Here is a 26428-nt window from a genome sequence, read left to right on the forward strand (position 1 = left end):
GCACAGTGAGGGGAAGAGGGCCAAGGCCCTCAGGTGCCTAGATTGGGGGTACATGAAGCCCAGTTCCAAACCCACACTCCGCCACCCTGGCTTCTGCTCCTGACAGCCCTCAGCCCCCTGAGGGGGCGAGTCAGAAATTCCCTGCCTGATCTGGGAGGGGCTGAGTGACCATCCTGAGCGCTGGCTTCTGGCCCTGGCCCTGCTGTGAGGCTTCTGGCCGTCTGGGTAAAGGCATGTCTCTCCAGGTCTCGGCAAGGGCACTGGCAGGGTCAGGTGGGAAGCTGCAAGGATGGCCCAGCAAGGGTCACAGGTCAGACTGCATGCAACGCCCACAGTGGGGGTTACTGGGTGGTTCTGCCGAGGAGCCTACAAGGTAAAGCTGGTACCCACAACTCAAGCCGCACAGATCCATCGGGTGCTGGCTTCCACGTTCTGGGCTCACTCTAGCAGCAAGTTATGACAATCCCAGTTGGTATTTACAGAGTACCTGACTCACTAGACACTTGACACTACTAAGTCTGCATAACATTATCATTGAACCCTCCTCCCCCGCCCCCTGCCCCCACCCCCCAGAGAGGCTCCAGAATTTCTACCCTTAATTTACACAGGAGGAAGCACCATTCACAGAGGAAAAATACCTGGGCTGGAATGTGAGCCAAGGGCAGACTCCACTTCACTAGGTGGCCCTTCTCCAACCCCACGAAGGCTCATGAACATAGAATTCAACTGGTTCTAAAACTCCAGCTGTTTAATAACAAACGCTTCCTCACCCTCACCCCATCACAGCAGCAGGAGAATCACAGGTCCAACCATGGGGGGAAGGGGGCGCTGCAGAAAGCCAGGGGAAACGGAAGCAGCCGGTGAGGGGCTTGGTCCGGCCCCTACCCTCGATGTCACTGACTTCTGGGAGCTTCAAGCTGGGCTGGGCACAGAGGCCTCTCCTCTGCCCAGCCACCAGCAGGGAGCTCCATCCAACGGAGGCTGGGGCTCCAGCCAGAGAGCGTGAGAGGAAGCCAGGGCCGGCAGGGGGAGGAAGGGGATGAAAACAGAAGAGACTCTGGTCTGCCACCAAGCCTGGGTCTTCCGGCCTGCCTATGCCAAGTCCAGCTGCCGGGAGCGGGCCTCACCCATCAAGAGGCTGCCACCACTCACACTGGCCTGGCCTTCTTGGCCTTCTTCTGAGACCTCACAGCCTCATCGTGGGCTTTCCGCTTCTCTGCCAGTTTGTTGGCCTGTGAGGAGAAAGGGGGGGATCAAGCTGTGATTGTGGGGTACCTCTCCTCTTCCCACTCAGGGCTGTCCCTTAAAGGCAGAGTTTCCAGGAAAGTTAAATAGGCAAATGACCAGGAGGAAAAATAACTAACTGAACAACCTCAGGCAATGAAACAAGCTTTTACCTTTGCTTTTAGGGCTCTATGATCCAATGGGCCCATAACAAGTTAGGAGGATCCCAGGCTCCCAGAGCTGGAAGCAGTTGCCCCATTTTTACCTTCCTCCTTGGGAAAGCTGAATGCCAATCAAACCTTCACCAGGCTGCTGGGGAGGGGTCTTTCCCCTGCGGCCCATTTGGCAACATCTACTACAAAACATACCTAGGCCTTTCAACCTGGCAATTACATGCCCGTGAATATACCCTGCAGAGACTTCAGAGGGAGGCAGGGATGTGCTCAAGGGTGTCTTCTAAAAATGCCTCAAAATGAAAAATTAATCCTATCTAGAGAACAGGTCACTTGTATGAGGTCATAGCCAAGAAATTCACCCTATGGTTAAATGAAAAACACACTGCAAAACAACCTGTATGCAGCATGATGGCTCTAAAATCCCATGTTATTACACACACAGAAGAAACTGGGGCGCTGTTACTACACATCACCCCAAAGGCAGGACTGTGAGCCACTCCCGCATCACCGATTATAGAGTTCTGCAAAGCACTTCAAAAAAAAAAAAGTTTTTTTACAATGAGCATCTATGGCTTTGTGAACAAGAGGAAACGAAATAGAAACCTAATCCAAACCTCCCACAGTCCCTCCTGCTTTATGTACATCTGTTAAGTGGTCGTTTGTGAAAGTGGGTCCTGAGTCTGCTCGGACACCTCTGTCCCCAGACGTCAGTACACTCAGAAAGAGCTGGGTGTCAGAAAGGAGACTGAAACTCTGAAAAAAGCCCAGGCACAAGCTGTTGACACCAAGCTGCCCATACAGGCCTGGGTGGGGGCCCCAGGGGCTGGGCCAGGCCAGGCCAGACAGGTAACCTCAGAAAAAGGCTAAGAAAGGGCCCGGAGTCTGCGCAGAGGAGAGCCAGTCGGCCCCCAAGTTTACCTGTGCAGCCACATCCGGTGGCCACACCTGGAGTCTCAGGCGGGTGGCGGGGACTCACCTCTCGGATTTTGCGCCTCTTGCCAAACATGATCTTGTTATAAAGGTACTTCTCCCGCTTCTTCATCATCATGATGGCCAGGCGCTTGGCTTCATTCTCCTCCTCCTGGGCCAGCCTCTGCTTATCCTCCAGCTTCACGGTGCCTTCCATCACTCTGGGCCTCTGGGGACACAGGGTGGACACTTGTGGATGGTGGGTCCCCCCACCCCCACCAGTCCCCTGGCTCTTGCCCTTCTGGCACCAAAGATGGCCAGTGCGGCTGCTTCCCAGGCTGTGCCCCCCGTCAGCCTCCCAGTACCTTCCCCTCCATCCTCTGCTCCTCCAGGGCTGTCAGCCGGGCCTCTTCTTCCTTTTCTGAACCAGCCTCCGCATCTTCTTCCTCCTCCTCTTCATTTTCTCCCCCTTCATCACCATCACCATCATCGTCTTCCTCCTCATCCTCCTCTTCAGATTCACCCATATTTCCTATAAAAGGCCAATGACTTCTGAAAGCCCCGGGAGCCTCCCCTTCTCCCTGCAGACCAACAGCTGGGCCCAGGCACCACGCTCTTCAGCCATGAAGACATTCCAAAGAGAGTGCACGGCTGTCCCAATTGTGGCCCCTCCTGGCACCTCTCCCCACAGCCCCAGCTGCCTTTGGAGGAAACTCCAGGTCCCCGACCTTGAGCTCTGCCACCTCCTACATAAATACCCATGACAACTTCCAGACCGCTCCTGCTCGGTCACTCTGAACATCAAGCAACAGCTGACTGTAGGACAGACTCGTTCCCTTCTCCTAAGCCTGACTCCAAAGGTTGGTTTAAAGGGCTTTGTGCCCCTGCTGTCCCATTCTCAGGAGCTTGCCACCTTTGTAGCCAAGGAGGGAAACAATGAGGTGAGGCCAAAGCCAGCCCGGAGGAACCTATCCACCCCATCGCCTGGCCCGCTCACCTGGGTGCTCTCCCCGCTGCAGGGCCAACAGCTTCAGCTTCTCAGGAGGGACATAATCTCCTTCCTTCTCCGACACGAAGGGCGAGAGGTGTGGAGGCAGCTGCACTCCGGGGAAGTAGTCTGCCACGGGGAGGAGGAGCTGTGCATTCACACAGTCGAACACCCACTGGGGCTGTACATAGTACCTGGTGGCAGAGACAGGTCATGGAAGCAACCTGAAGCCCCTCTGCATCTGGGGCTGGAGACAGACCTCCGCCCCCAGAAACCCAAATAGACGGAGAAGGATGAGAGCCCTGCGGACCTACCTGCCGATAACAGGTGTCTGCTGCCCAGGCCGGTCCACGATCTGGTGGGTGATGCAGGAGTCTGTGACATCATACGTGGCCCCAATGCACAGAGACTGGTCCCAGGACACATCGCCCCCAAAGCTCCTACAGGCACAGGGGGAGAGCACAAGAGTATTCAGCATGAAGCGCCAGCATGAAGGTGGCCCACAAGCTCCCCCTCCTAGGACACACCCGTGCCCTCCCCCCACACCGGGATCTCCCCCGTCATCGGGCCGACACCTCCAGTGCTGGCCCAGTGGGGGCTGGCCCTAAGCTGGTGAGAAGGTGGTGCTAGCTGCCCGGGGGCGAGTGCCACCTGCGTGCTCGGGCTGAACGCTCCGCACGCCCACTCCGGTGAATGTGCAGCACACGCCTCAGGCGTAGTTGCTGCCACCATCCGAGGTCACTGCGGGCATCCAGGCCGGGACCCAGCCCAGAGCGGGGCAGAGCCGCTGCTGTCAGCTTCCCACCTGATGACGAAAGCCAGGGCCTCACGGGGCACCTCACGGTTGAGGAAGAACTTCAGGCCCTCAAAAAGTTTCTTGTGCTTTTCCTGTGCCTCCAGCTCCTTCCTGAGGCCCTCCGCCTGCGCTGTCGTCTCCTGCCACAAAAGAGGCCGTGCCACCATCGGGCCTGCCCAGCCCCGCACTGGAGGGCACAGGGCGGAGATGGTCCCCAGCCTCTCTCTAGACCCTTCAGTCCCAAGGCGCCCCCCTCCGCCGGCCTGCAGTCCTCACCCCATCAGCAGGAAACTCATCCACCTCAGCCTCCTCCTCCACAGGCACCACCATGCGGGCCAGACTGGCACCCAACGCCGCCAGTTTCTACAGGAAAGAAGCAGGGCTGCCGCTTACAGGTGGGAGGTCTTGTCTGGGAGCATGGTCACGGTGGGGAAGGGGGAGCAGTGACAGTTCTAGGACATCAGTGGGCTTGGGTTCCAGAGCAAGCCCCGAGCCCACCCATCTAGCCATGCACAACCCCACCGCCAAGCCAGTGACCACCCTTCTGCGGGGGGATGCAGGGCCAGTGCTCTGGAAGCCTCTCTCACCTCCATGGAGCTCTCGGAGTCCAACGCGTAGGTGTCCTCACTGGCCTTCGCCTCTGTGTGGACCTGACCCTCCAGCTGGGGGGCAGGGGGAAGGTCAGAGGGAGAGGATGCCAGAGCCCCCGCCTCCATGTGGGGAGAGCAGGGCCATGGCCCCTGCACACTGAGAAGGACCTGGGCTGGGCTGGGCTGGGCCCTACCTTGGGTGGGTAGTGCAGGTTGAGCGACTGGTAGAGGCGGAAGTTGACGAAGCCCAGCAGAGTGGTGTAGAACTCGGTGAAGGTGGCCATGACCCTGTAGTCAACGTCTGTCGGGTGCTGGGGGGCACAGGGGACCCATTGGCAGTGCGGGTGCAGGTAGAGGGGAAAGACGGCACTGACGACCCCCATGGGAGGGATTCCAACCTGCCCAAGGCCCCTCCATGGCAGCCCTGCCTTCAGACCCCTGCCCCATGAGAAGGGGCTATGTGGCATGTCCCACCACAAGCACTTTGGGGGAGGCTCTGGACAGGGTTCCCCAGGGTTAGGGGCATCCTGAGGCCAGTGCCAGATCCCCAAGCCATAAAGGGGAAGATGAAAGGGACTGGCTGGAGCTCCCCTGCCCCTGCCCCAGTTCCCTACTCATCTGGCAAATCCCAGCTCAAACCAGACTTGGTCACAGAAGTGGCCTTCCAGGGCCAGTCTGGTCAGAGCTCATCCTTCTCCATGAGTCATCCCACAATCTTCATTTAACATCTTCTCCGGGGCTCGCCTGCTAGCCTCCCCCCATGCCTAGCCCCATCACCAGCCCAGCTGGCATCTGTCGGCCTGGGTGGATGGAACTCAGCACCCTCACACCTTGGCAGGAGGCTTGGGATGGACACTCAATTCAGCGACCCAGTCTCAGGCCCATGCCAGAGACAAAACTACAACTTGAGGACCCAGGACAGGATGGGACAGCTGCCTGGCTTGGCCCCAGGAAGCTCTGGAGAAATGGCAGGAGAAAAGCTGCCTGCCTGGGGCAAAAGCACACAGCTACCCTCGAGAGCTGCCAACCCAGCAAGTAGGGGACATGATAGGGCTTATCTTTGCCCTTGAGGAGTTGATAAAGCAAAACAGGGGAAGGATCTGAGAGCCAGACAAAGTGTCTCAACTCTTGAGCAGCACTGCGCCCCACAGCCAGGGAGGCTAGCCCAGCCCTGTTGACCCCCCAGGACCTGGATGGCAGAATATGCTGAACAAGGTCAAAACTGGTAATGATCACAACGTCCCTTTTATGCCAGGCATGCCCATGACCTTGCGCTGTTTCTCTATTCTGCCATTGGGCAGTGTGGGTATGAGGGTGCAGGGACCAAGAGGTGCTCCACCTGTGCCCCCATTCACACCTCCGTCCTTCCAAGAGCATCTGCTAGGGAAGCATCTGAGAACTAACTCCATAACTCCATTTCCTTTCTTTCTTTCTTTTTTTTTTTTTAAAGATTTTATTTATTTGACAGAGAGAGAGACAGCGAGAGCAGGAACACAAGCCGGGGGAGAGGGAGAAGCAAGCTTCCCGCGGAGCACGGAGCCCAATGTGGGGCTCTATCCCAGGACCCTGGGATCATGACCTGAGCCGAAGACAGACACCTAATGACTGAGACACCCAGGCGCCCCAATAACTCCATTTTCCACAGCACAGCGCTAAGCAGGGTCCCATCACCCCCCTTCCCAGCCCACCTACTACCTGCCTGGATCCTACTTTGAGGAGCCCTGCACTAGCTGCTCAGGGGAAGAAGGCACAGGAGGGCCTCAGTAATGACCCAGGACCAGTCCCCCATCCTCCGGCTGAGAGGAAGTAGTGGCAGTGAGCCGGCCAGGGAGGAAGGAGGAATGGGCGGCCTGTTCCCTTCCCCCAGGGCCAGCTGTGTGGAGGCTGGCCTCCACAGGGCCCTATTCACCACCCGGAGGACATACAAAGACCAGTCTGAGCAGCATGGGGGTGGAACATCAGAGAGAAGGAAAAAGAGGAAGAGCTAGGGAGGAAGGAGGCATGGCAAGAAGATAGGAAGGAAGAAGGTAGAGAGGAGGGATGGACCGGGGAAGAGGGAAGGGCCATACTCTGGCCAACAGGCCAGCCCCGGAGAGTGGGAAGAGGGGACTGCTGAGGGCCAAGTCACCTCTCACCCACGGACTGCAGCCTGCCCCCAAACATGTCCGCTACCCTGCGGTCAGAGTGGGTTCTGGCCTTGGACCCCCGCCAGCCCAGAGTAAAGGGGAGGGGCCCAGACCCCCAGCTCACCCTGCAGCACCTGATAACCTGGTCAGCAAACAGACTGTCCAGCCAGGCTGGTGCATCTGCTGCTCCAGGCACAGGCAGGAGACCAGGCCACATGCAGGCCCACAGGATGACAAGTCAGGCAGAAGGAGAGCCTGGCCCAGACCATGTGGGGGACTAGAGGCTAATGCTGCCCCATGAGGAGGCAAAACCAGGATTTCTCTCTGTGAATCCCTGCCCAAAACACCCAGCCTAAACCAAGATAAATAGGAAGTAGTGCCATGGGCTAATGGCTTCTCATATACTCACCCTCCCCCACCTCACCCAGTCCCCCAGCCTTGAGTGGGAGTCAGGGGAAGCTGAGGAGTTAAGCACAGCAGCTTGGCCAAGGTCTGGCAGCCACTAGCGGGAGAGCGGGACGATGACCCCAGGGCTCTGAAGGTAGGGCTGGGCTCAGCTACTGTCCGAGCTTTGGAAGCTGCTCACTGCTCACTCAGCAGTCCCAAAGGACCAAGCACCAGGCACTTGGAAGGATTTTTTTCCTTAAATCCTCAGGACAAGACTTAGAAAGTGGAAACACATCATTCATTAACTAAGGCACAGAGAGATGCAGGAACACGTCCAAGGGCACCCAGCTGGGGAGGACTGCACACAGGCTGGCTCCGGCTCTCACTACGATGCTGTGTGGTACATTCCTCACCCCACATCCTACCCTGGCCGCACTCGGGAACCCAGCACATGCTGGACTATGCAGGGCAACAAAATCCCCCCTCTGCCCAAGTCCTTATGTCTGTCTAGGAGCCAGAGAAAGAGCAATGGCCCAGCACAAGCCCCCGCCTTCCTCATGGGCATACTCACGTCATGGGAGAAGGCATAGGGTGTGATCCACACGATGGGCTGCCCCAGCACCTCGGCCTGGTAGTAAATGCCTTTGATGGACAGGAAGACCTGGGGGGAGGGGACAGTAGGGTGAAAAGCACTGGGAGGCAGGGCAGGGAGCAGAGCGGCGGCCCCTCCCCCCGGTGGCCGTGGGCTCACCTTGCGCAGGGCACGGGCAGCTATGACGTAGTGCAGGAACTCCACAGTGAGCCGGCGGCACAGCTGAATGGTCTGCACGTGGCACTTGCCAGTCCGTGGGAAGGTGGAGAAGAGGAAGCACATGGAGAGGGCATCATCCAGGTCCCGCAGAGCGTCTATGAATGTGGGGTACCTGCACGGCCAGGAGGGCAGTGCTCACAGGCTTGGTCAACCTGGGCTCCAGGCGGGGGGGCCTGGACTCCTCGTCCACTCTGTCAGTCACGCCAGAGGTCACCAGAGTGAGTTATGTCTCGTCCCTCATCACCCAGCCCTCTTTCTAGTTTGCAGAACCAATTGGAACCAAAGGGTAAAAATGTTGGAATTTTTTCAGTCCTGGGCCAAGAAAAGCCAGAGTGAGAAAGCGCTTCCAGGAATCCTGTGACAAGTGAGGAAGCTGACGAGAATGAGCCATCCTTGGCAGGATCCACTACTGCATGGCTGCCCTGCTGATGGACGGGGGCCTGGGTCATGGAGAGGACACTGGAGTATGTACAATGACACCTCATTCCAGTCCCAGTTGTGGCCCAGGATGGGTCACTTGGCCTCACCCAACCCCAGTGATTTCATTTGGAAAACGACATTGCTGGACCAGACTGCTGGTTTAAAATTGGGCTCCTGTAGCTCCCTGGAAACGCCTGGGGACAAGTGGACAGACAGGGCCTCGGGCCTCCCTTCCCTAGCCAGGGAGGGACCCGAACTGCCTTCCAGGAAGCTTTCTTTTGCAGAAAGCGTTCCGCTGCTTCAAAAAGGGACTGTGAAAGCCATGAAACCAGAGATGGCCAGGGTCCCTCCAGCCCAAGGTGGCATCACTCCCTGCAATACGCCAGGAGGAACCTGCCAGTCTTCAAACCACACCGAGACAGAACAAAGGCTGCAGGGACCTCTCCAAAGACAACAGGAGGAGGGGCATCGGGTCTTCTGGTGCTCAGGCGGAAACCTCAATGGGCCCCCTCTGGTGCCTCTGAGTTCCCTTTACACCTCACGCACAAACCCACCAACCGGGCCAGGACCTTCGTAGAAACAGCCCCAACTATTTCTGAGCCACCTGCTTTTTTATAGGCAATGGCTATGGAGACGGCGGGGGCGGGGGGTGACACAGATTTGCAACACCATAACCACACTGCCACCTGGTGTGGGCATGAATCCAGACACTTGGCTTTTTCCTAGTGCAAGTTTTGCATTTGCTCCACACATGCTCGGAGGAGGACGTGCTTGGAGCAGGAACTCTTCTTGGGTTGCCCAGCTTGCAGGCTGCAGAGCTGTGGTGAGGACACCACATGTCAGGCTCCTAGGCCAGGGCTCTCTCCATGCTAGCCCACGGCTGGCCTGACTCAGTGGTGCCAAGTCCATCCAGCCTGGAGTGAGTATTTCTAGGCCGTCAGCCCCCAAGAGAAGATGGACGTTCATTAGTTCAGGGTTTCTGAACCTTACCACCACTGACAATTTGGGCCGGTTGTTCTGTGTAGTGGGAACTGTCCTGTGCACTGTAGGGTGTTTAGCAGCTTCCCTGGTCTTTACCCATTACACACCAGTAGGACTCCTTCCCCTGCCTCATGTCCAAATCATGAGAACCACAAGTGTCTCCAGACATTGCCAAATGTCTCCTGGGGGCCAAAACTGCTACTGGTTAAGAACCACTGACTTAGCCAATGGATGAGTGGGACTACTGAGAAGGCTGAACAAGAACACTTAAGATCAGAGGCACCCACGGGTGCCTGGGCTCAGGTCATGCTCCCAGGGTTCTGGGATTGAGCCCTGCATCAGGCTCTCTGCTCAGCAGGGAGCCTGCTTCTCCCTCTTCCTCTGCCTGCCGCTCCCCCTGCTTGTGCTTTCTCTCTGTCAAATAAATAAATAAAATCTTAAAAAAAAAAAAAAAAGAAAAGAAAAAAAAGATCAGAGGCACCCAGCCATGTCTGCCCCATGTGCCTGGGGTACAATCCCAGAACTCTGGATCTCAATCACCACAGGGCCTTTGCATCTGCTGTTTCTGCTTGGACCACATTTCCCTTGGCTGGCTCAAGTGTCTGCCCCCAGACACCTACTCTGACAAACCTGTAGGTAACATATATCCCCCAGGTCCCTTCATGCAGTTAGCATCCCACATGGTACTTGCTGTGACTTGCAATCATTCTAGCAATTTGTTTGTTTTTTTTGGTCTGCTTCCTCCAAAAGGATGCCAGCAACTTGAGCAGGATCCTGGTCTTAGTCTCAGTGCTAGGACTGAGTCCCTAACTTACCGCTCCTTGACAATGTGGTCAAGTTTGTAGTTGGGCTTGTTGTCCTTCAGACGTTCCACAGTGTTCCACTCACTCTTCCCATAGGCCTTCCGGAGCTTCCGGACAAACACCTGGGAGAGAAGAGAGATCACTGATGCTGGGGCCAAGGGCTCCTGGAGACCCTTCTTCCACCAAAGAGGGACACACGGGGCGGGAGGACTCTCAGGGCCTCCTGAAGCTGACCACAGCTGTCTGTGCCATCTGATCCCCTCAGCTGGGACGTATAAAACAGTGAACTCCAAAAAACATCAAAACTGACCCACACGGATGAGCAGAGCCAGCTTGGTGCACCCCTGTGATGGATGACCAGAGATAACCACTCAGACGTGCTGACTCCACTACACATTTACATGAAAACATAATGTTTTCAGCCCTAGTTTCCAACTGAGGCCAAGCGACCTGCTGGCAAGGCAGCTCAGGGCCAGGAAAGCTGGCCTCCATTCTGAGCACCAGTCTGTGTGGGCGTGAAACAAGCCACGGGTCCATGTTTTGGGCTAGGTCACACAGGAAAATGCAGCTGAGGCCAGGCATGGGCTCAGAAGGTCCTCCACACCAACTGATGTCTTCCCTATAAGTACTTTTGGTCAGGCCTGCCCTTGGTGCTCTTCAGAGGCTCTAAGGCTACCTCTGCTGAATAGTCAAGATAGCCATTTCCCACAACAGGCCCTCTTCCAATGCAGTGAGTTTAAGTAGTTAAAAGAACCCAGCAGCAAAACAGAACAAGCCACCTACCTCCTGGACTTGAGTAAGAGGGCCAGCAGCAGGTGCTGGCCAGTCTCCTGTGGCCACCAGGTGGCGCCTCACCCCTCCCAGCCCAGGACTCAGCCTGGCCCGGGGGCTCCACAAAGGCTTCAGTAACAGCAGTCTACTTTCAATTATCAGCATTTGGTCTGAGGTTTCTGTTTTCCCTGTGGCATTTGAGCAGTTAATGGTTTCCATTTATGGAATGGAAAGCTTGGTCTCCTGGGAGCAATTCCAGAAAGAATTTTAAAAGGAGCAGTTTCTTTGGGCAGAGACTACACCAAAGAGCCCCTGAAATAGTACCATCTTTGCTTCAAGGCAATAAATTTACTTTCCAAAAGAACCAGGGAAAAGGTACAACAGATAAAGCATTAATCATTTGCCAGGTTCTGTGCACATTTCCACATGGGATCTCAGTTAATCCTCGAGACATTCCTTTGAGGCTTGCTCAGAGAGGTTAAACAATCTGCCCAAGGTCAGTTGGTGGGTCACAGAGCAGTGATGGACACCATGCGGACCCTAGAGCCCCAGCCTTACCTTGTATTCCCGGAACTTGTTGACGATGGGCTCATGGAGGAGGAACTTGATGTCTTTAAGAAGGTAAAAAGTTCGGGCCGCTGTGGAGCCCTTATTAACCTTCTTCTTATGTTTGGGTTCATGGGGATAAATGCCTTTCAGGATACACAGCCGCCTGGAAGATAAAGGCCATCCCTTCTATCAGTAAACGTGCTGAACCCTGGCCACACCAGGCCTGCAAAACAGCAGCGAACAGGGAAAACAGGGGCCCTTGGAGAATTCATGTCCCTGTGCAGGATCTGACAAGTCCCCGAAAATCACCTAACGTAGATTGTCACACACACCAGAAAAGAAACAATCAGGATGTTGACGGGGCCAGATGGCAGGTACCCCTTTTAGCAAAGGCAGTCAGGAAAGGCCTTGCTGAGAAACTGACATTTCAGCCATATAAAAGGTAGAGGGAAAAGCATTCTGGAAGGACAGAGGCTGTAAGGGTAAAAGGTGCTGGGTGACTAAAAGTGGGCCACAAAGCAGGGCCCACAGGCTGTGGAAAACTATGGATTTGACTCTACGAGGAGCTGAGAACCTCTAGCTTCAGGATCAGAGGTCTGTTCTGCCAGAAGGGAGGGGATGGGTGACAAAGACCCAGGCAGAAAGCAGCAACGCACTGTAGCAGTGAGCTCATTCTGATGACCCAGAGTGGCACAACCCATTCTCCAACTTCTCCACAGACCCACTCCTGGCAAAGCACAGCTCATTAAAGCAAAACCAGACTAGAAAGAGGAGGGCTTATCAGAATTCTAGAGAGTTTGTGGCAGCGCAGGTAAGAAAGGGATGCGGCTGAGTCTTCACCATCACTGAGTGTGACTCACTGCCCGGGCACCCCCCGTGGTTCCCCTATTCCACCCTTCCCCAACCTCACCTGAAGTCAGCCAGGCTCAGCTGCAGCTTCTTCCGGGCTTTGTTTCGGGTGATGTAGTTGGTGGCAGAGCCTCGTTCATACTTGGGGAGAACAAAACCAATTGACCATTAGCAGTGATTGCCGTGATGACATCCATCTCTGGGCATGCCTCAGGCCGGAGGCAACAATCACTGTGGACAAGTAGCCAAGAGGCTTCTGGGACAGGAAATGCTATAGGGAGAGAGTCCACCCGCCTGAACATGCTCTCCTGCACTGTCCTTGCAATAATCAGTGTAAAGGACACACACATCTGCATGATGCTGGGGACAAGGTTGCTATGGATCAGGTGCTACGCCAAGCACTTGGCAGTAGCTCTAAGTATTGGCTGTTATAATTAGTGATTTCCACACATTATTTCATTTAATCCTCACAACACCGTGGCATGGGTGCGATTAAAATTCCCATTTTACTGAGAAGAAACAGGCTCAGTCAAATAACCTATCCAGGTCACATAACTTTTCAAGGGCTGGGATTCAAATGTAGGTCTGAGTCCTCAGCCTCAGTGCCTAATCCCCTAAGCCAGTTTTTTCAACTTTTTCATTATAACCAATCCCTACCACCAGAAGCCTTTTTAGACCGTTTCCCCCCTTAATTGTCCCCTCTCACAGCCCCATGAAATGTTAATACTGCAGACATACCAAAGATTATTATGTAATGCGGTCTTTTTTGTTTTTTGTTTTAAAGATTTTGTTTATGTATTTTAGAGAGAAGGGGAGGAGGAGAGAGAAAGAGCTCTTGAGGTGCAGAGGAAGAGAATCTCCAGCAGACTCCTCGCTGAGTGCAGAACCCTGATGACCCTGAGATCACAACCTGAGCTGAAGTCAAGAGTCAAAAGCTTAATCAACTGAGCCACCAGGCGCCCCCACTGAAATATCTAAGACCCCTTCAACTAATTCTTGTTCCCTTGCGGGTGATATGTAGCTGAGAATGCAAGCTCTAAGCCAAAGCCTCTCCCCTCCACCATTCATTCATTTAACAGAAAATAAGAGGACCTCTACGATGTTCCTTGTATTAAGCTAGATGCTATGAGGGCAATGAAGACAGAAGGCCTGGTCTCTACCTACCCCCAAGGAGCATACTGTCTGATGCAACCATGTGGATACCTGTAGTGCCAAGATGCGGCCTCATGTTCCCATCTCTGTATCAATGATAAAGAGTAGCAGTGCATTGTACCAAGAATGTCCTTTCCAAACAAGATCATCCTCTGCATTAAGGCAGCAGGGACCTTGATGGCCAGGTCTAGCTCTAAAGAGATAAACCTACAGCCCCTCAAAGAGTATATTTATGACCCCCCACCTTCCGATCACCCCGTCACCAAAGACAGCCTTCATTTATTCTTTCCTCAAGAAACTGTCTACTGGGGCTACAAAGATGAGCTTCAGACTGCCTCAGAAAGTTAGGTCTTCATTAAAAGTGTTTTCCATTGCCTTACAGCACACACACGTCTGTCATCATTCTTATCCTTTTAAACATCAAGTAGACAAGTAGTTCTCCACTGGGGTGATTTTACTCCTTGGGTGTGTGTGGGATGGAGGGAAGGGAATTAGGCATTTTGGATTGTTGAGTGCCATGGCATCTAGCGTGTAAGAAGTCAGGATGCTACTAAATACCCTGTGATGCACAGGACAGCCCTCTCTACGACAAAGGGTTATCTGGCTCCAGGTGCCTGGGGAGCTCAGTCGGTTAAGCGTCTGCCTTCAGCTCGGATCGTGATCCCAGGGTTCTGGGGGCTCCTTGCTCAGCAGGAAGCCTGCTTCTCCCTCTCCCTCTGCCTGCCGCTCCCCCCTGCTTGTGCTCTGTCAAAAAAAAGAAAAAAAAAAAAGCATTATCTGGCTCAAAATACTTGTAAAACCCAGCATTAAAAACTGTCGTGATTTGTTTACATAGCTACATCTGTGCTGCAAGGGAAGATTTTCCATTTAATATCTTTGCAATTCCAAACATTAGCACTTACTGGATGTTCAATAGTGTGTTGGGTTAAACATAAACAGGCAACAGGAACTTTCAATCTGAAGGAAACAGGAGCCAACTACATCTTCCTCACCTTTATCCCTTCCCCAATCTTTTCATACCACCAAGGTGATTCTCTATACAGCAACAAGAAATCCCTGAAAAACCGACCATGGTACTTCTCCTTTAGTTGAGGCCTACTGCACTTGGAATAAAATCCAAGTTCCTCCTGGTGGCTCACAGGCCTTGCACATCTGGTCCCTGTCTAACCTCAAGCTCACCAAATGCCATTCTTCCCTTAGTTTGCTATACCCCAGCCATCTTGATGTCCTAATTTCTTGCATACAAAAAGCCTTTCCCACCTAACGGTCTTGGCACTGAGTTTCCCCTGCTAGGTTTGCTCGCTAAGCACTCCCATGGCCCAGAACCTATCTGGGATCTTCAGATCTTTCAGATTTCAGCTTAAATGTTGAGTCAGAGAGACCTTCCAACACAACACTAACTGAAGTAAGTATAGTTTTATATTCTCCACCCTTATCTTTCACATCACATTTAACAATATGTGATCGTTTTATTTGGTTGTTTATGTCCTTTCCCCGCTAGAAAGTGAGCTCGGGGAAGGCAGGGACCACATTTGATTGTTTATGTTTCCCTCCCCAGTGTCCAGGGCAGGCTCAACAGAGAACGGATAACAAGTTTTGGAGATGATAAACTTGACGTAATGGCAATGTTTATTACTGTTTCAGTGAACAGTTGTCTTTCGGCCCGGTCTGCATTTGGGGTGAGGCTTTCTTTGGCAACTCCCAACGTTCTTTTACAGCCCTACTCCAGGGCTCTTTCCTGGGCTTCATCCCGGGATGAGTACTACCATCCTCGCCCATCCTCGGACCCCTTCTCATAGATGTCTCTCATCCCGTTGATTCCAGCCGTTTCTGAACGCATGAGTGACCACGGCCAGAAAAGGTGCAGTCCCCTGTCTCCCTCGCTCCCACCTCCCTCCCCGACCCCCTCTCCCCAGCGCCACCCCTCCCGGGTTTCTGCCCCATTCACCTTCTTCTTCTCCAGGCCTCCCATTGCTCCACGCTGAAGGGTCTACATGCGCCGCGCGGACAGACAGCGCCACTTCCTCCCGCACGGGCCCTGCCTAGGGCCCCGAGGCCCCCACGCCGCGGGTCTGCGCGGGCTGCCCGATGCGGTGCCTGAGCGAGTCTAGGAAAATATTTGGCTTTCCTCCTCGAAATTTACAACTCAACTTTCTGAAAAAATCACTGAGACCACTCTTTAGAGTTCTTTCTCATCTGTGGACGTATTACGGCAGTTTTAATGTTTAAACGAACGCAGCTATTCAGGCGTTTCTATAACCATCCTGGTGACGATCGCTTGACTGTATGAGCCCCGTTGCATGTTGGGATGGAGAGTGGCGGAAGGCTATCGACTGCGCAGTACCCTCTGGGATACAGAGGAAAGCCACACTCTGAGGTGAGTGAGCGCCAGTGGCGTTGTCACGGTAACGGTTGCTAGGCGCCCTCGGAACGAGGCTCCTCCTGAGGGAAAGCGGCCGCCAGGAGCACTTAGGCTGGGCTGTTCTCCCCGCAGGTCACCTGTGGCTTTCCCTTTGGTTCATTGGCTTTTAGGGGGATAAAGTGGATCAAAAGCAGACTTTTTTCCTCAGAGAAGTATAGTGACCCGAGAGGCCACTTACATGTTCTGAGCCTTAGCGGTGAATTGAAAAATGACAAAAGGCGAAGCAGAACTATAGAACTTGTGGTATATTTTAAATGTACATTTAGTGCGTTTGAGCTTTTGGTATATACATATTACCTTCCGTATTGTGAACCTCAAAGGATAATTACAAGGTTTATACAAATATTCACACCACCTTCGGATGGTGTGTGATGTGGAGAACAAAGGCAAAAGAAATATAGAAAAAAAATTAAATTTCCTTATAACGTACAGCCCATTGACAAGTACTTGGGACAGACAAGGTGACCTTCCTCCAGGAACTCAGCTGCCTCAATGTTAATACTTGGCTAGAAGCAAAAGGCAACCTTAGCTTGACATTAGCTCAACCGCCAGGATCTATAAGTCTTCTTTAACATATGAAAATCCCTTTGGAAACTTCTTTTATCTCTATCCACCCCTCACCCCCAAGTTATATGTTTAGCAATTGTCCCCCAAACATATGGCCCACTGATGTACATTGGAAGGGTCTCATGACTAATATTCTACTAGACAGTAGTAAAAGACCCCTCAAGGTCCTGGAAACCTTGCTTCCAAATTCCTTAGGGACTTAGGCTATCCCTAACCCCGTCCCAGCTTGAAAGTATATAATCAGCCACTCCTCACGACCCCAGTGCAGCTCCTTCTGTCCATGGGTCCTGTCCCTGTGCTTTAACAAAATCACCTTTTTTGCAACATAAAACATCTCAAGAATTCTTTCTTGACCGTTCCCTCCAGATGCCATCTCACATCATTTTGCTGTCCCCAACATGCAGCCTGAGTCTTCTCATCTGGCCTCTGATCCTCGGTGCAAACTTGGTAAGTACTTTCTCTTCTCTTCTTTTACTTTCATTTCAGGGGCTTTTCAAGGAGTACGGTCTTATTGGAACACTTTCATGTCGATTGCTGAGGCTGCGATCTTCTAGCTCATAGTTGCTCTACGGGAAGGAAAAAGCCTGCCTTTTGGCTGGAAGTTAGTCCCCTGGCCGGAATGAAAATAAGACCCAGAAACTTGATGTCCTCTCTTCATATCTGTCCTTATACAAAGTTGTCTTTTTGGTCGGGGGTGGGGGGGCACGGGAGAGCCACCTAAGTCACTAGGTCAGCTACCAATCTTAAGACTCCTGTGTGAGGTTTCTTCCTCATTGGTCTAATGTGGTCCCCTCCCCATCTCTGGTCAAGCCACTTCTGGCCGTGAGACCTCCATTCAGAGCTAGCCAAAACCAGTACCCACCCAACTGAATTAAAACCCAACCCGGGACATTTCCTAGGGAAGTTAGCTGTAAGGACTACATGTGTTAGAATGTCACTTAGATCATGATGGATTTCCACCTTAACTGTTTTCCATCAATGTCCCCTACTAACTACTTAATTTACAAAATTGGGTAATTTCCCCTTGTAAAACTTTTCTAGTGTTTTCCATGGGTTAAAAAGGACGGGTTCTTCGTGGCAAGGCAAGGCATGGCATGGCATCTCGGTGCATACACCGGCACCCATTTGTAGTCTAGAATGCAATGGGGAAGCAGGGGGACACTAGCATCCGCCTATAGGGCAGGGTGGTGATCATAGTGATATCATTCAAGGGACACCTCGGGTCACTTTTGACACCTGGAACCTCTGACATATCCTGTGTGGGAAGCCCCCGGGAGTCGGGGTGGGGGAGGTGGATTTTCTTGGCAATGGACCAAGAAACTCTTCCTCAGTTCCCAAGGACTCTCCCTTGGAATGCCTTTTAACCCACTGGAAACAATTAGGATTGCAAAATTTAGGAAAGGACTGATCTTCTGGAACACTGAATGACCTCAGTATAGTTTGTCAGATCTCTTCTGCAGGAAACAGGGCAAATAGACTGAAGTACCCTAGGTCCCTAGGTCCAGGCCTTCATGGCTCAAAATCAGGACCCGGACCTAAGGGCCTCTTGCAGAATGTGTCTGGCCACAAATCAGACTGATAAACTCCCACCTGACATATTGGATGATAATTAACTAAATAGGCCTCCTCCTGATCAATCCAGGTTGCTGGAAGAAACACAGGCCATCCCTAATGAAGGGGATGCTGATCCTCTCTTACTGATCCTCCTCCTAATAGATGTGGGGGCTTCTCCCTCATTCATTTCCCAGATTAAAGGCTATGATAATTGGAGCTAACTGTGGTTAGTCTACCTTGGGATGAGAACTTTAAGGAATATTCCCCCAGCAGCTGCTGAAACTCCTTTTGTTTTGAGGAAGTTCCCTGTCTTCTGACGTGGGCTGCATATTCCCGTGTTGGTGGAAAAAACATGGTGTCTGCTCATCTGTCTGAGCTGACAAGGTTTAGAACTGGGAGTCCTCTCGCCTCTTCTACCAACCCCTCCTCCTGTTTCTGCACCACTTTGGGTGCTCCCTGCATAACTAGTTCCTTTTTTTTTTTTTTTAAGATTTTACTTATTTATTCACAAGAGACAGAGAGAGGCAGAGGGAGAGGGAGAAGCAGGCTCCCTGCGGGGAAGGGAGCCGGATGCGGGACTCGATCCCAGGACCCTGAGATCATGACCCGAGCTGAAGGCAGACACTTAACCCGACTGAGCCACCCAGGTGCCCCCATAACTAGTTCCTATACCATCCTGAGTGCCTCTGGCACCATTGGCTCCTCCTCCTACCCTCGCGGTCAAGGAGAGAAGAGCACCTCCTTGGACTTAACACCACCCACTTCAAATTTCCCCACCAGTGCCTCAGGTAAAAATTGACAAGGGGGAACAAATTGATTGACTTTTAAGTGGACCCAGGTGGGACACAATTCAGTATTTAGACTAATTTAAGTTTGTTAGTTTAATTAAGGTAGGTATGTCTTTAGAGTTATCGGCATTAAATAGGAAACCTTTATTCTACCAAGGCTTAGCGAAGGTCAAATAAGCTCATGTTATCTCTGTTGCAATTTGTCAGCAAAAAATGACTTAAATGGTGGTTAATTCTGTCTGTCTCAAAGTTTTCATGTGTAATTGTTAAGATAGCTTTCAAAGTCTGAAACTTTAAAGTTTTCCTTGGATGATAAATTGGAACTGAATTCATTGGACATCTAAGTCTTTTCCAAATGAGATAAAATACTAAAGCATTGATTACTGAACGTAGGTTTGCGCTTTTGCCTTCTTATTGCAGAGAAACTAAGGATATTTAAGTCTCTTGGAAAACATGCTTTGTGTTTAGTTGATTCATAAATCTGCCATTTAAGAATTCTGGTATAACTGTTCACAGTTGGTTACTACTTAGTTTCCACTGGAGACTGAGGTTTCTAAGAGTTAAAATTCTGCTAAATGTAATTAAGACTGGTGGAAATAAGAAAAGCAACTCTATGTAGGAAAGTTGGAGATGCGTTAAGAAAGGTACAAGGAATGGGAATACATTTTTATGGAAGGAAAGAGAAAGTAATTTAGTCCTAAAATGAGACTGGCTGTTTGACAACAAAAGGCTTGAGACAGAATCTGAATGCAAAGTAAAGTTGTAGAAGGTTTGTGAAGGGAAATGGAAAGGAATTTTTTATGTGGTCAGGACAAAGATTGAAATGAATGGATTTTATTTATTTATTTATTTATTTATTTTAAAGATTTTATTTATTTATTTGAGAGAGAGAGAATGAGAGACAGAGAGCAAGAGAGGGAAGAGGGTCAGAGGGAGAAGCAGACCCCCCGCTGAGCAGGGAGCCCGACGTGGGACTCGATCCCGGGACTCCAGGATCATGACCTGAGCCGAAGGCAGTTGCTTAACCAACTGAGCCACCCAGGCGCCCCGAAATGAATGGATTTTAAAAAGTACACTGGTATGGGGCGCCCGGGTGGCTCAGTTGGTGTGTCTGCCTTCCGCTCAGGTCATGATTCCCGGGGTCCTGGGACTGAGCCCTGCATTGGGCTCCCTTCTCGGTGGGGAGTCTGCTTCTCCCTCTGCCTCTGCCCCTTCTCATGCTCTCTCTCTCTCTCAAATAAATAAAATCTTAAAAAAAAAAAAAAAAAAAAAGTACACTGGTGTAAGATTGAAATTCTGCTTTGTCTCTGTTAAAAAGACAAAGTTTTCTTGGATTTCTGATCTGCTCTTGATAAGAAAATGTAAACAAAGTTTTCTCTTTTCTTTATCTGCCCAGAAAAACCAGTTTCTGTGTTTTGTCTTTATCAGGTCTTTGAATAGCTGTAATTCTATTTAGGCATGTACTTTAAAACTTTCTGAGGTTTTTATTTTTATTTTTTAAAGATTTTATTTATTTATGTGACAGAGAGATAGAGAGCGAGCACAAGTAGGCAGAGTGGCAGGCAGAGGGAGAGGGAGAAGCAGGCTCTCTGCTGAGCAGGGAGCCAGACGTGGGGCTTGATCCCAGGACCCCAGGATCACGACCTGAGCCGAAGGCAGCCGCTTAACCAACTGAGCCACCCAAGCGCCCCCTAAAACTTTCTAAGGTTTTTAAACAAACATCCAACAAAGTCTCTGACTAATTAGGCTTGTTTATTTGGTATGTTATGTTCTGGTATAAGATCATCATTCAATATTCTGATTATTGAAATGTTATATGTCACAGAAATAACTGAATTTCCTTGTCAGCTACATCATAATGAACTCTCGGATCTTTAACCACGTCCATTTTTTAGTCTTTTGTCATTTATAGTTACTGCTCTTATTCCCTTACAAAACATGTTTCATCTTCAAGGAGATTCATTAAAAGGACTTTTAGGACAAATACAGTTATTCGCTATCTTTAAGATCATAAAACTGAAATGGCTAAGAAATTCCAGAACTAACTAAAAAGCTGCATTAGTAACATACAAGAATTGGTAACATGGGACTAAATGACTTGAGGAACATGATTATAGTTTTTAACTCGTTTGAAACATTGCTGGTTCCCTAATGTTTGCTCTTATAGATTAAGGAAGATATCTTAAGATAGAAGATATCTATGACTTACAGAGATATGTTTATTTGTAAGGGATAAAGTATTCATTTGTGTATATGAAGGGATATATATGTAAGAGATAAACTGTTCATATATGTAAGGGATAAAATACTCATTTGTGAACAAATTGAAATATTTAACTTTCTACCTGAACCCTCTGAAATTCAAAAAATCTCAGTATTTTCTCTCCTAGTAATCATAGTTATTTGCTTAAGTTCAATAAGAATCTGTTCTCCTTGTAACAGGACACCATTGGAAACATTGGTTATTTTACCAAGGCTTTGACTGGAATGCCATATTTGAGAGAGACATGCATAGACTCAAATATGACCAGATTTAAGGAACTGAGGTTGACATCATGAAACATGGAGCCATAAAGCGCCTTGGAACTGTTGGCCTGACACCTTGCTTACAGAGTTCCCAGCAGCCTCACCAGGTGCATAAAGAATGTCACTTCCTGGCAGGTGCAAGAACCTCAGGATATTTTAGGGACCTCGAGAAGAGGAATTTGTCCAAATCTACAGGTATTGCAAGCATGTCTGATGACAAGTATTTGGCTTCGCTTCTGGCCCAGAGAGGCTACTAAAAGTTCAGTCTAGATTCAGTCAGAAGGCTGAAGAGTTCCAGCAAAGCAAATTTTGAAAGATCTGTATGATCAATCACTATTCTTGCTGAGCTTATGTAAATAATTAGGCCAAGTTTGTTAAAATTGGACTTGTTTTTCAAATGAATTAGGCTTGATTTGGCTATCTTTAGAAATAAGAGTAATTATAGAGAAAAATTATTTCAATAACACACCCTTGCAAATGTTAAATTCTAGTTCTAATTGTCTTTGAATGTTGTTTGCCTAAGCTAGACAACTTGAAGTAAACTTCAGGGAAATTGCCACAATAGCTCACGTATACACAATCTTCTTGTTATTCTGTGGGGATAATAACAGGACCCCATGGGCATATGATTATTTGAACAGCTGGAAACTGGAATAGATTCCCCAACAATTGTATAACTCAGCTATCACCTTGACCAATTCTGTGTGGCTGGGATGACAAAATCATTCTTTAAAAGCCAGAGTGTAGGGGCGCCTGGGTAGCTCAGTCGTTAAGCATCTGCCTTCGGCTCAGGTTATCTCAGGGTCCTGGGATTGAGTCAAACATCGGGCTCCCTGCTCAGCAGGAAGCCTGCTTCTCCCTCTTCCACTCCCCCTGCTTGTGTTCCCTCTCTCACTGTGTCTCTCTCTGTCAAATAAATAAAATCTTTAAAAAAAGAGACACAGCGAGAGAGGGAACACAAGCAGGGGGAGTGGGAGAAGCAGGCTTCCCTCGGAGCAGGGAGCCCGATGTGGGGCTCAATCCCAGGACCCTGGGATCATGACCTGAGCCGAAAGCAGATGCTTAACGACTGAGCCACCCAGGCGCCCCAATAGATAAAATCTTAAAAAAAAAAAAAAAAAGCCAGAGCATACCCCACTCCGTGGGGTTAACTATGGACTTATGGAAATAATGGATGGCTATCATATCACAAATCATTATTCTCCAGGCCACTGACTGGTTTGCTACTGACTGGACAAGGAGGCCCAAAACTAGATGGCTGGCTCCCCAGGCCTAAGGGGACCCAATGGCTTGCAGCTCTAACTCATGGCCATGGCTTCCCTGAAACTGGATAGGCCGCTGTACTCTGGGTTTTGCCTGCATGCACAGACACATTATTAAAACCATTACCAACCCAGCCAACCTTGCAAATTTAAAACAACGGTGGACACGTTCTGTGTTTAATTGATATGAACACCTAGCATCCTTCTTTAGGACTGAAGGATGTCATTTGGCACATGGAAGCTCTTAATAAGTACACAACTAGGTGGCATTAGATGTTTTAACTGCTGCACAAGGTAGAACTTATGCTAGCATAAAAACAGAATGCTGTGTATACATTCCAGATTAGCACAAAAATATTTCTGGGTTTCTAACTGACATGAATACTCAAACTGGCACTTTAATTTCAATGTATTGTACGATCCTTGTATGTGGACCTCCCCAAATGGAAAGGATCATCCATTGGCTTGAAGTTATGGCAGTAAAGGAGTCTTGGCACCAGGTAGGGATGATGTGGGATCGTGGAGCCCAATGGTCAAGAAAGAATTCTTGAGATGTTTTATGGTGTGAAAAAGGTGATTTCGTTATACAACGGGGACAGGACGCATGGGCAGAAAGAGCTGCATTCTAAGTGTGAGGAGTGACTGATTATATATATAGGGTTTTCTATCCTATGGAGGGGAACATGACCTTAGGGCTCCAGGAAGTTGAGTCTATGGGTTTCTGGAAGTCTGATTATTCTCAAGATGGGCTTTCCTTATAAATCATTAAGACAGTGACAAACTGATGGAGTTTCATGTCCTTCATGACTGTGATCTTTATCAACTGACCATTGGCTTTTTCCTTCCTTTATTCTTGGGCAGTCATGAGTGCCTGAGAAATAGTATAATATCCCACTTGATGAGGGAGCAAAAGGCAAGCTCAGAGCAAAGCACAATCTAACAGGCTGCAATCTCTACCCTCCTAAGGTAGGATCTGTGACTTTTTTTTTTTTTTTTAAGATTTTATTTGTTTGTGTGGCAGAGAGAGAAACAGAGAGAGAGCATAAGCAGGGGGAGTGGCAGAGGGAGAAGGAGAAGCAGGCTCCCCACTGAGCAGGGAGCCCAATGCGGGACTCTATCCCAGGATGCTGGGATCATGACCTGAGCCGAAGGCAGCTGAAGGCAGCTGCTTAACCGACTGAGCCATGTGTGACATTCATTCATTCCTCAGGCACTCCTGGCTGCCCAAGAGCAAGGGAAAAGGAAAAACAAATTGTTAACTGTTAGAGATCACAGTCACACAGGACATGAGTCTCCATCAATTTGCAACTGTATTAAAAATTACAAGAAAAAAGCAATTTCCAGAAATCTACAGACTCAGTTTCCTGGACTTAACATCACCCTCCCCTCCACAGGATAGAAAATCTTATATGATTAGTCTCTCCTCACACTTCGAATGCAGCTCTTTCTGCCCATGGGTCCTGTCCCCGTGCTATAATAAAAACAACCATTGTGCACAGAAAAACGTCTTGAGAATTCTTTCTCGGCCATTGGCTCCTGAACCCTGCTTCAAACCACATCACCACTCCTACCTTGGGGGGGTGGGTATGTGGAGTGTCAGTTTGCCATTTGCCCTTAGCTTGCATTTTCTTATCTCATCATTTTCCCCCTGAACAATTTTGACCCTTAATTTTTTTTTAAGGTTTTATTTATTTATTTATTTATTTATTTATTTATTGGAGAGAGAGTGCCCGAGCAGGAGGAGGAGCAGAGGGAGAGGGAGGGGGGAAGAATCTCCAACAGACTCCGTACTGAGTGCAGAGCCCAAAGTGGGGCTCGATCTTACAACCCTGAGTTCATGACCTGAGACAAAACCAAGAGTTGGACACTTAACTGACTGAGCCACTCAGGTGCCCTGACCCTTAAATCTTTAAGGTTGTTGAAGGCAGAAGGTCTCATCTTCTGTAGCTTCTTCCTGCTGAATAGGGGCATAGAGATGCCCCGACCTATGGGTTAACGTTGGTCAGTCAGGGAATGTATAGGGTAGTTACGAAAGGCAGAGGCAGCTGAGTCCAATTTGGACAGCAAAGAAGTATCTCTGTAGGTGGTAAGGACCATCTGTCAATGTGAAATTATTGTAGTGATGGAGTCTGGGCACGAAGCAAAGAAAACACTGAAAAAAAAAGACATGTTAAAAAAAAAAGAAAAAGAAAAAGGCAACATGTTAGAATTAAAATGGCTGTAAGAATGAGAAGGCCAACAAAGAGACCTTAATAGTTGACCACAGTCCTCCCCTGAACCAGGAACTTAACCAATCATTGAAAGAGAGGGAAGGATTTGTAGAGCCTTAATTTGAGTATTCATGAATTTTTTTTTTTAAGATTTTATTTATTTATTTGACAGAGAAAGAGAGAGAGCAGAAGCAGGGGGAGCAGCAGAGAGAGAGGGAGAAGGCTCTCCGCTGAGCAAGGAGCCTGATGTGAGGCTCAATCGCAGGACCCTGGGATTTATGACCTGGGCTGAAGGCAGATTCTTAACCAATTCAGCCCCCCAGGCACCCCAGTATTCATAGCTTTTGGTAGTCCTGTGACATTTTTGTGATAATCTGGGATGTATACACAGCATTGTTTTAATAATGGCATGTGCACCTCCTTGTGCGGCTGTTAGGACATCTAAAGCCATTCTGAGAATCATTTAAGGCTTTAATTGTGTAGCAGGTGGTGTTAGCTATCATATACTCTGTTTTATTTAGCAAATAATTGTATAATTAATAAGAGGCACCTTTATGGAAACAAAAGAAAAATGTAAGGTAATGGTGGGAGCAAATTACAAACCCAGTGTCTTGAGTCTCGGGTGCTTAAATCTAATTATCTACAAAGATGGGTTCTTGAAATGTATTTTCTCTTTATAATCACCCTCATTTTTATCAAAGATAGCCAAATCAAACAAGTCCAATTTTAACAAACTTGGCCTAATTATTTACATAAGCTCAGCAAGAACAGTGATTGATCATACAGATCTTTTAAAATCTGCTTTGCTGGAACTTTTATAAGGAATCTCAGTTAAACTTTTAGTAGCCTCTCTGGGCCAGAAGCCAAGCCAAGTGCTTGCCATCAGACATGCCTGCAATACCTGTGGATGAGTGAATTCCTCTTCTTAAGATCCCCCAAATATCCTGAGGTTCCTCTGCCTGCCAGGAAGTGACATTCTTTACTCACCTGGTGAGGCTTCTGGGAACTCTGTAAGCAAGGTGTCAGGCTAACATTTCCAAGGGGCTCTATTGGCTTTATAAAGTCAGCCTTTGTTCCTTAAAGCTGTATGGTTATGGAGTACCTGCGTGGCTCAGTCAGTTAGGGGTCTGACTCTTGGTTTGGGCTCAGGTCATGATCTCAGGGTTGTGAGATCCAGCCCTGATTCAGGCTGTGCCTAAAATTCTTTCCCCTCCTTCTCCCACCCTCTCTGCTCCTCCCCTGCTCTCTCTCTTCCTCTAAAAATAAATTAATAAAATCTTAACTAAAAAAAGCTGTATGGTTATATCTGAGTCTATGCATGTCTCTCAAATATGACATTCCAGTCAAAGCCTTGGTAAAATAGCCAATGTTTCCATTGGTGTCCTGTTACAAGAACAGATTCTTATTGTACTTACGCAAACAGTTGTAGTTGCTATGGAAAAAAAGAATATTCACTGAGAGTTTCCTGTATTCTGGAGGGTTTGGGTAGAGAGAAAAGTTAAAACACTTTAAATTGTTCACAAAGGAATATTTTATATTTCTGTGAGTCATGGTTATCTTAAGAGAA

At 49.5% G+C, this 26428-nt stretch overlaps 1 protein-coding gene across 1 annotated transcript; it reads right to left on the reverse strand.

Moving 5' to 3' along the window:
• Positions 1–727: 727 nt before the first annotated feature.
• Positions 728–15578, reverse strand: PES1 (pescadillo ribosomal biogenesis factor 1). Its single transcript, XM_032395150.1, has 15 exons — positions 15481–15578; positions 12442–12521; positions 11541–11694; positions 10224–10333; positions 7948–8119; positions 7768–7857; positions 4878–4994; positions 4681–4755; positions 4370–4456; positions 4103–4233; positions 3612–3737; positions 3307–3491; positions 2675–2841; positions 2377–2538; positions 728–1232 (listed from the first exon to the last, which is right to left on the reverse strand). The coding sequence occupies exons 1-15, from the start codon at positions 15502–15504 to the stop codon at positions 1149–1151; spliced, it is 1764 nt and encodes a 587-aa protein (XP_032251041.1). The 5' UTR covers positions 15505–15578; the 3' UTR covers positions 728–1148.
• Positions 15579–26428: the final 10850 nt, after the last annotated feature.

The sequence above is a fragment of the Phoca vitulina genome, unplaced genomic scaffold (genome assembly GCF_004348235.1).
Source record: "Phoca vitulina isolate PV1807 unplaced genomic scaffold, GSC_HSeal_1.0 scaffold82, whole genome shotgun sequence".
Classification (NCBI taxonomy): domain Eukaryota; kingdom Metazoa; phylum Chordata; class Mammalia; order Carnivora; family Phocidae; genus Phoca; species Phoca vitulina.

Excerpts from the sequence above, each read along its gene's own strand:
- PES1 (XM_032395150.1), bottom strand. The coding sequence starts at position 15,504 with ATGGGAGGCCTGGAGAAGAAGAAG. Across the intron at positions 8,120-10,223 it reads GACCACATTGTCAAGGAGCG|GTACCCCACATTCATAGACG; the intron begins GTAAGTTAGGGA and ends CTGGCCGTGCAG. Across the intron at positions 1,233-2,376 it reads AGAGGCGCAAAATCCGAGAG|GCCAACAAACTGGCAGAGAA; the intron begins GTGAGTCCCCGC and ends TTCTCCTCACAG.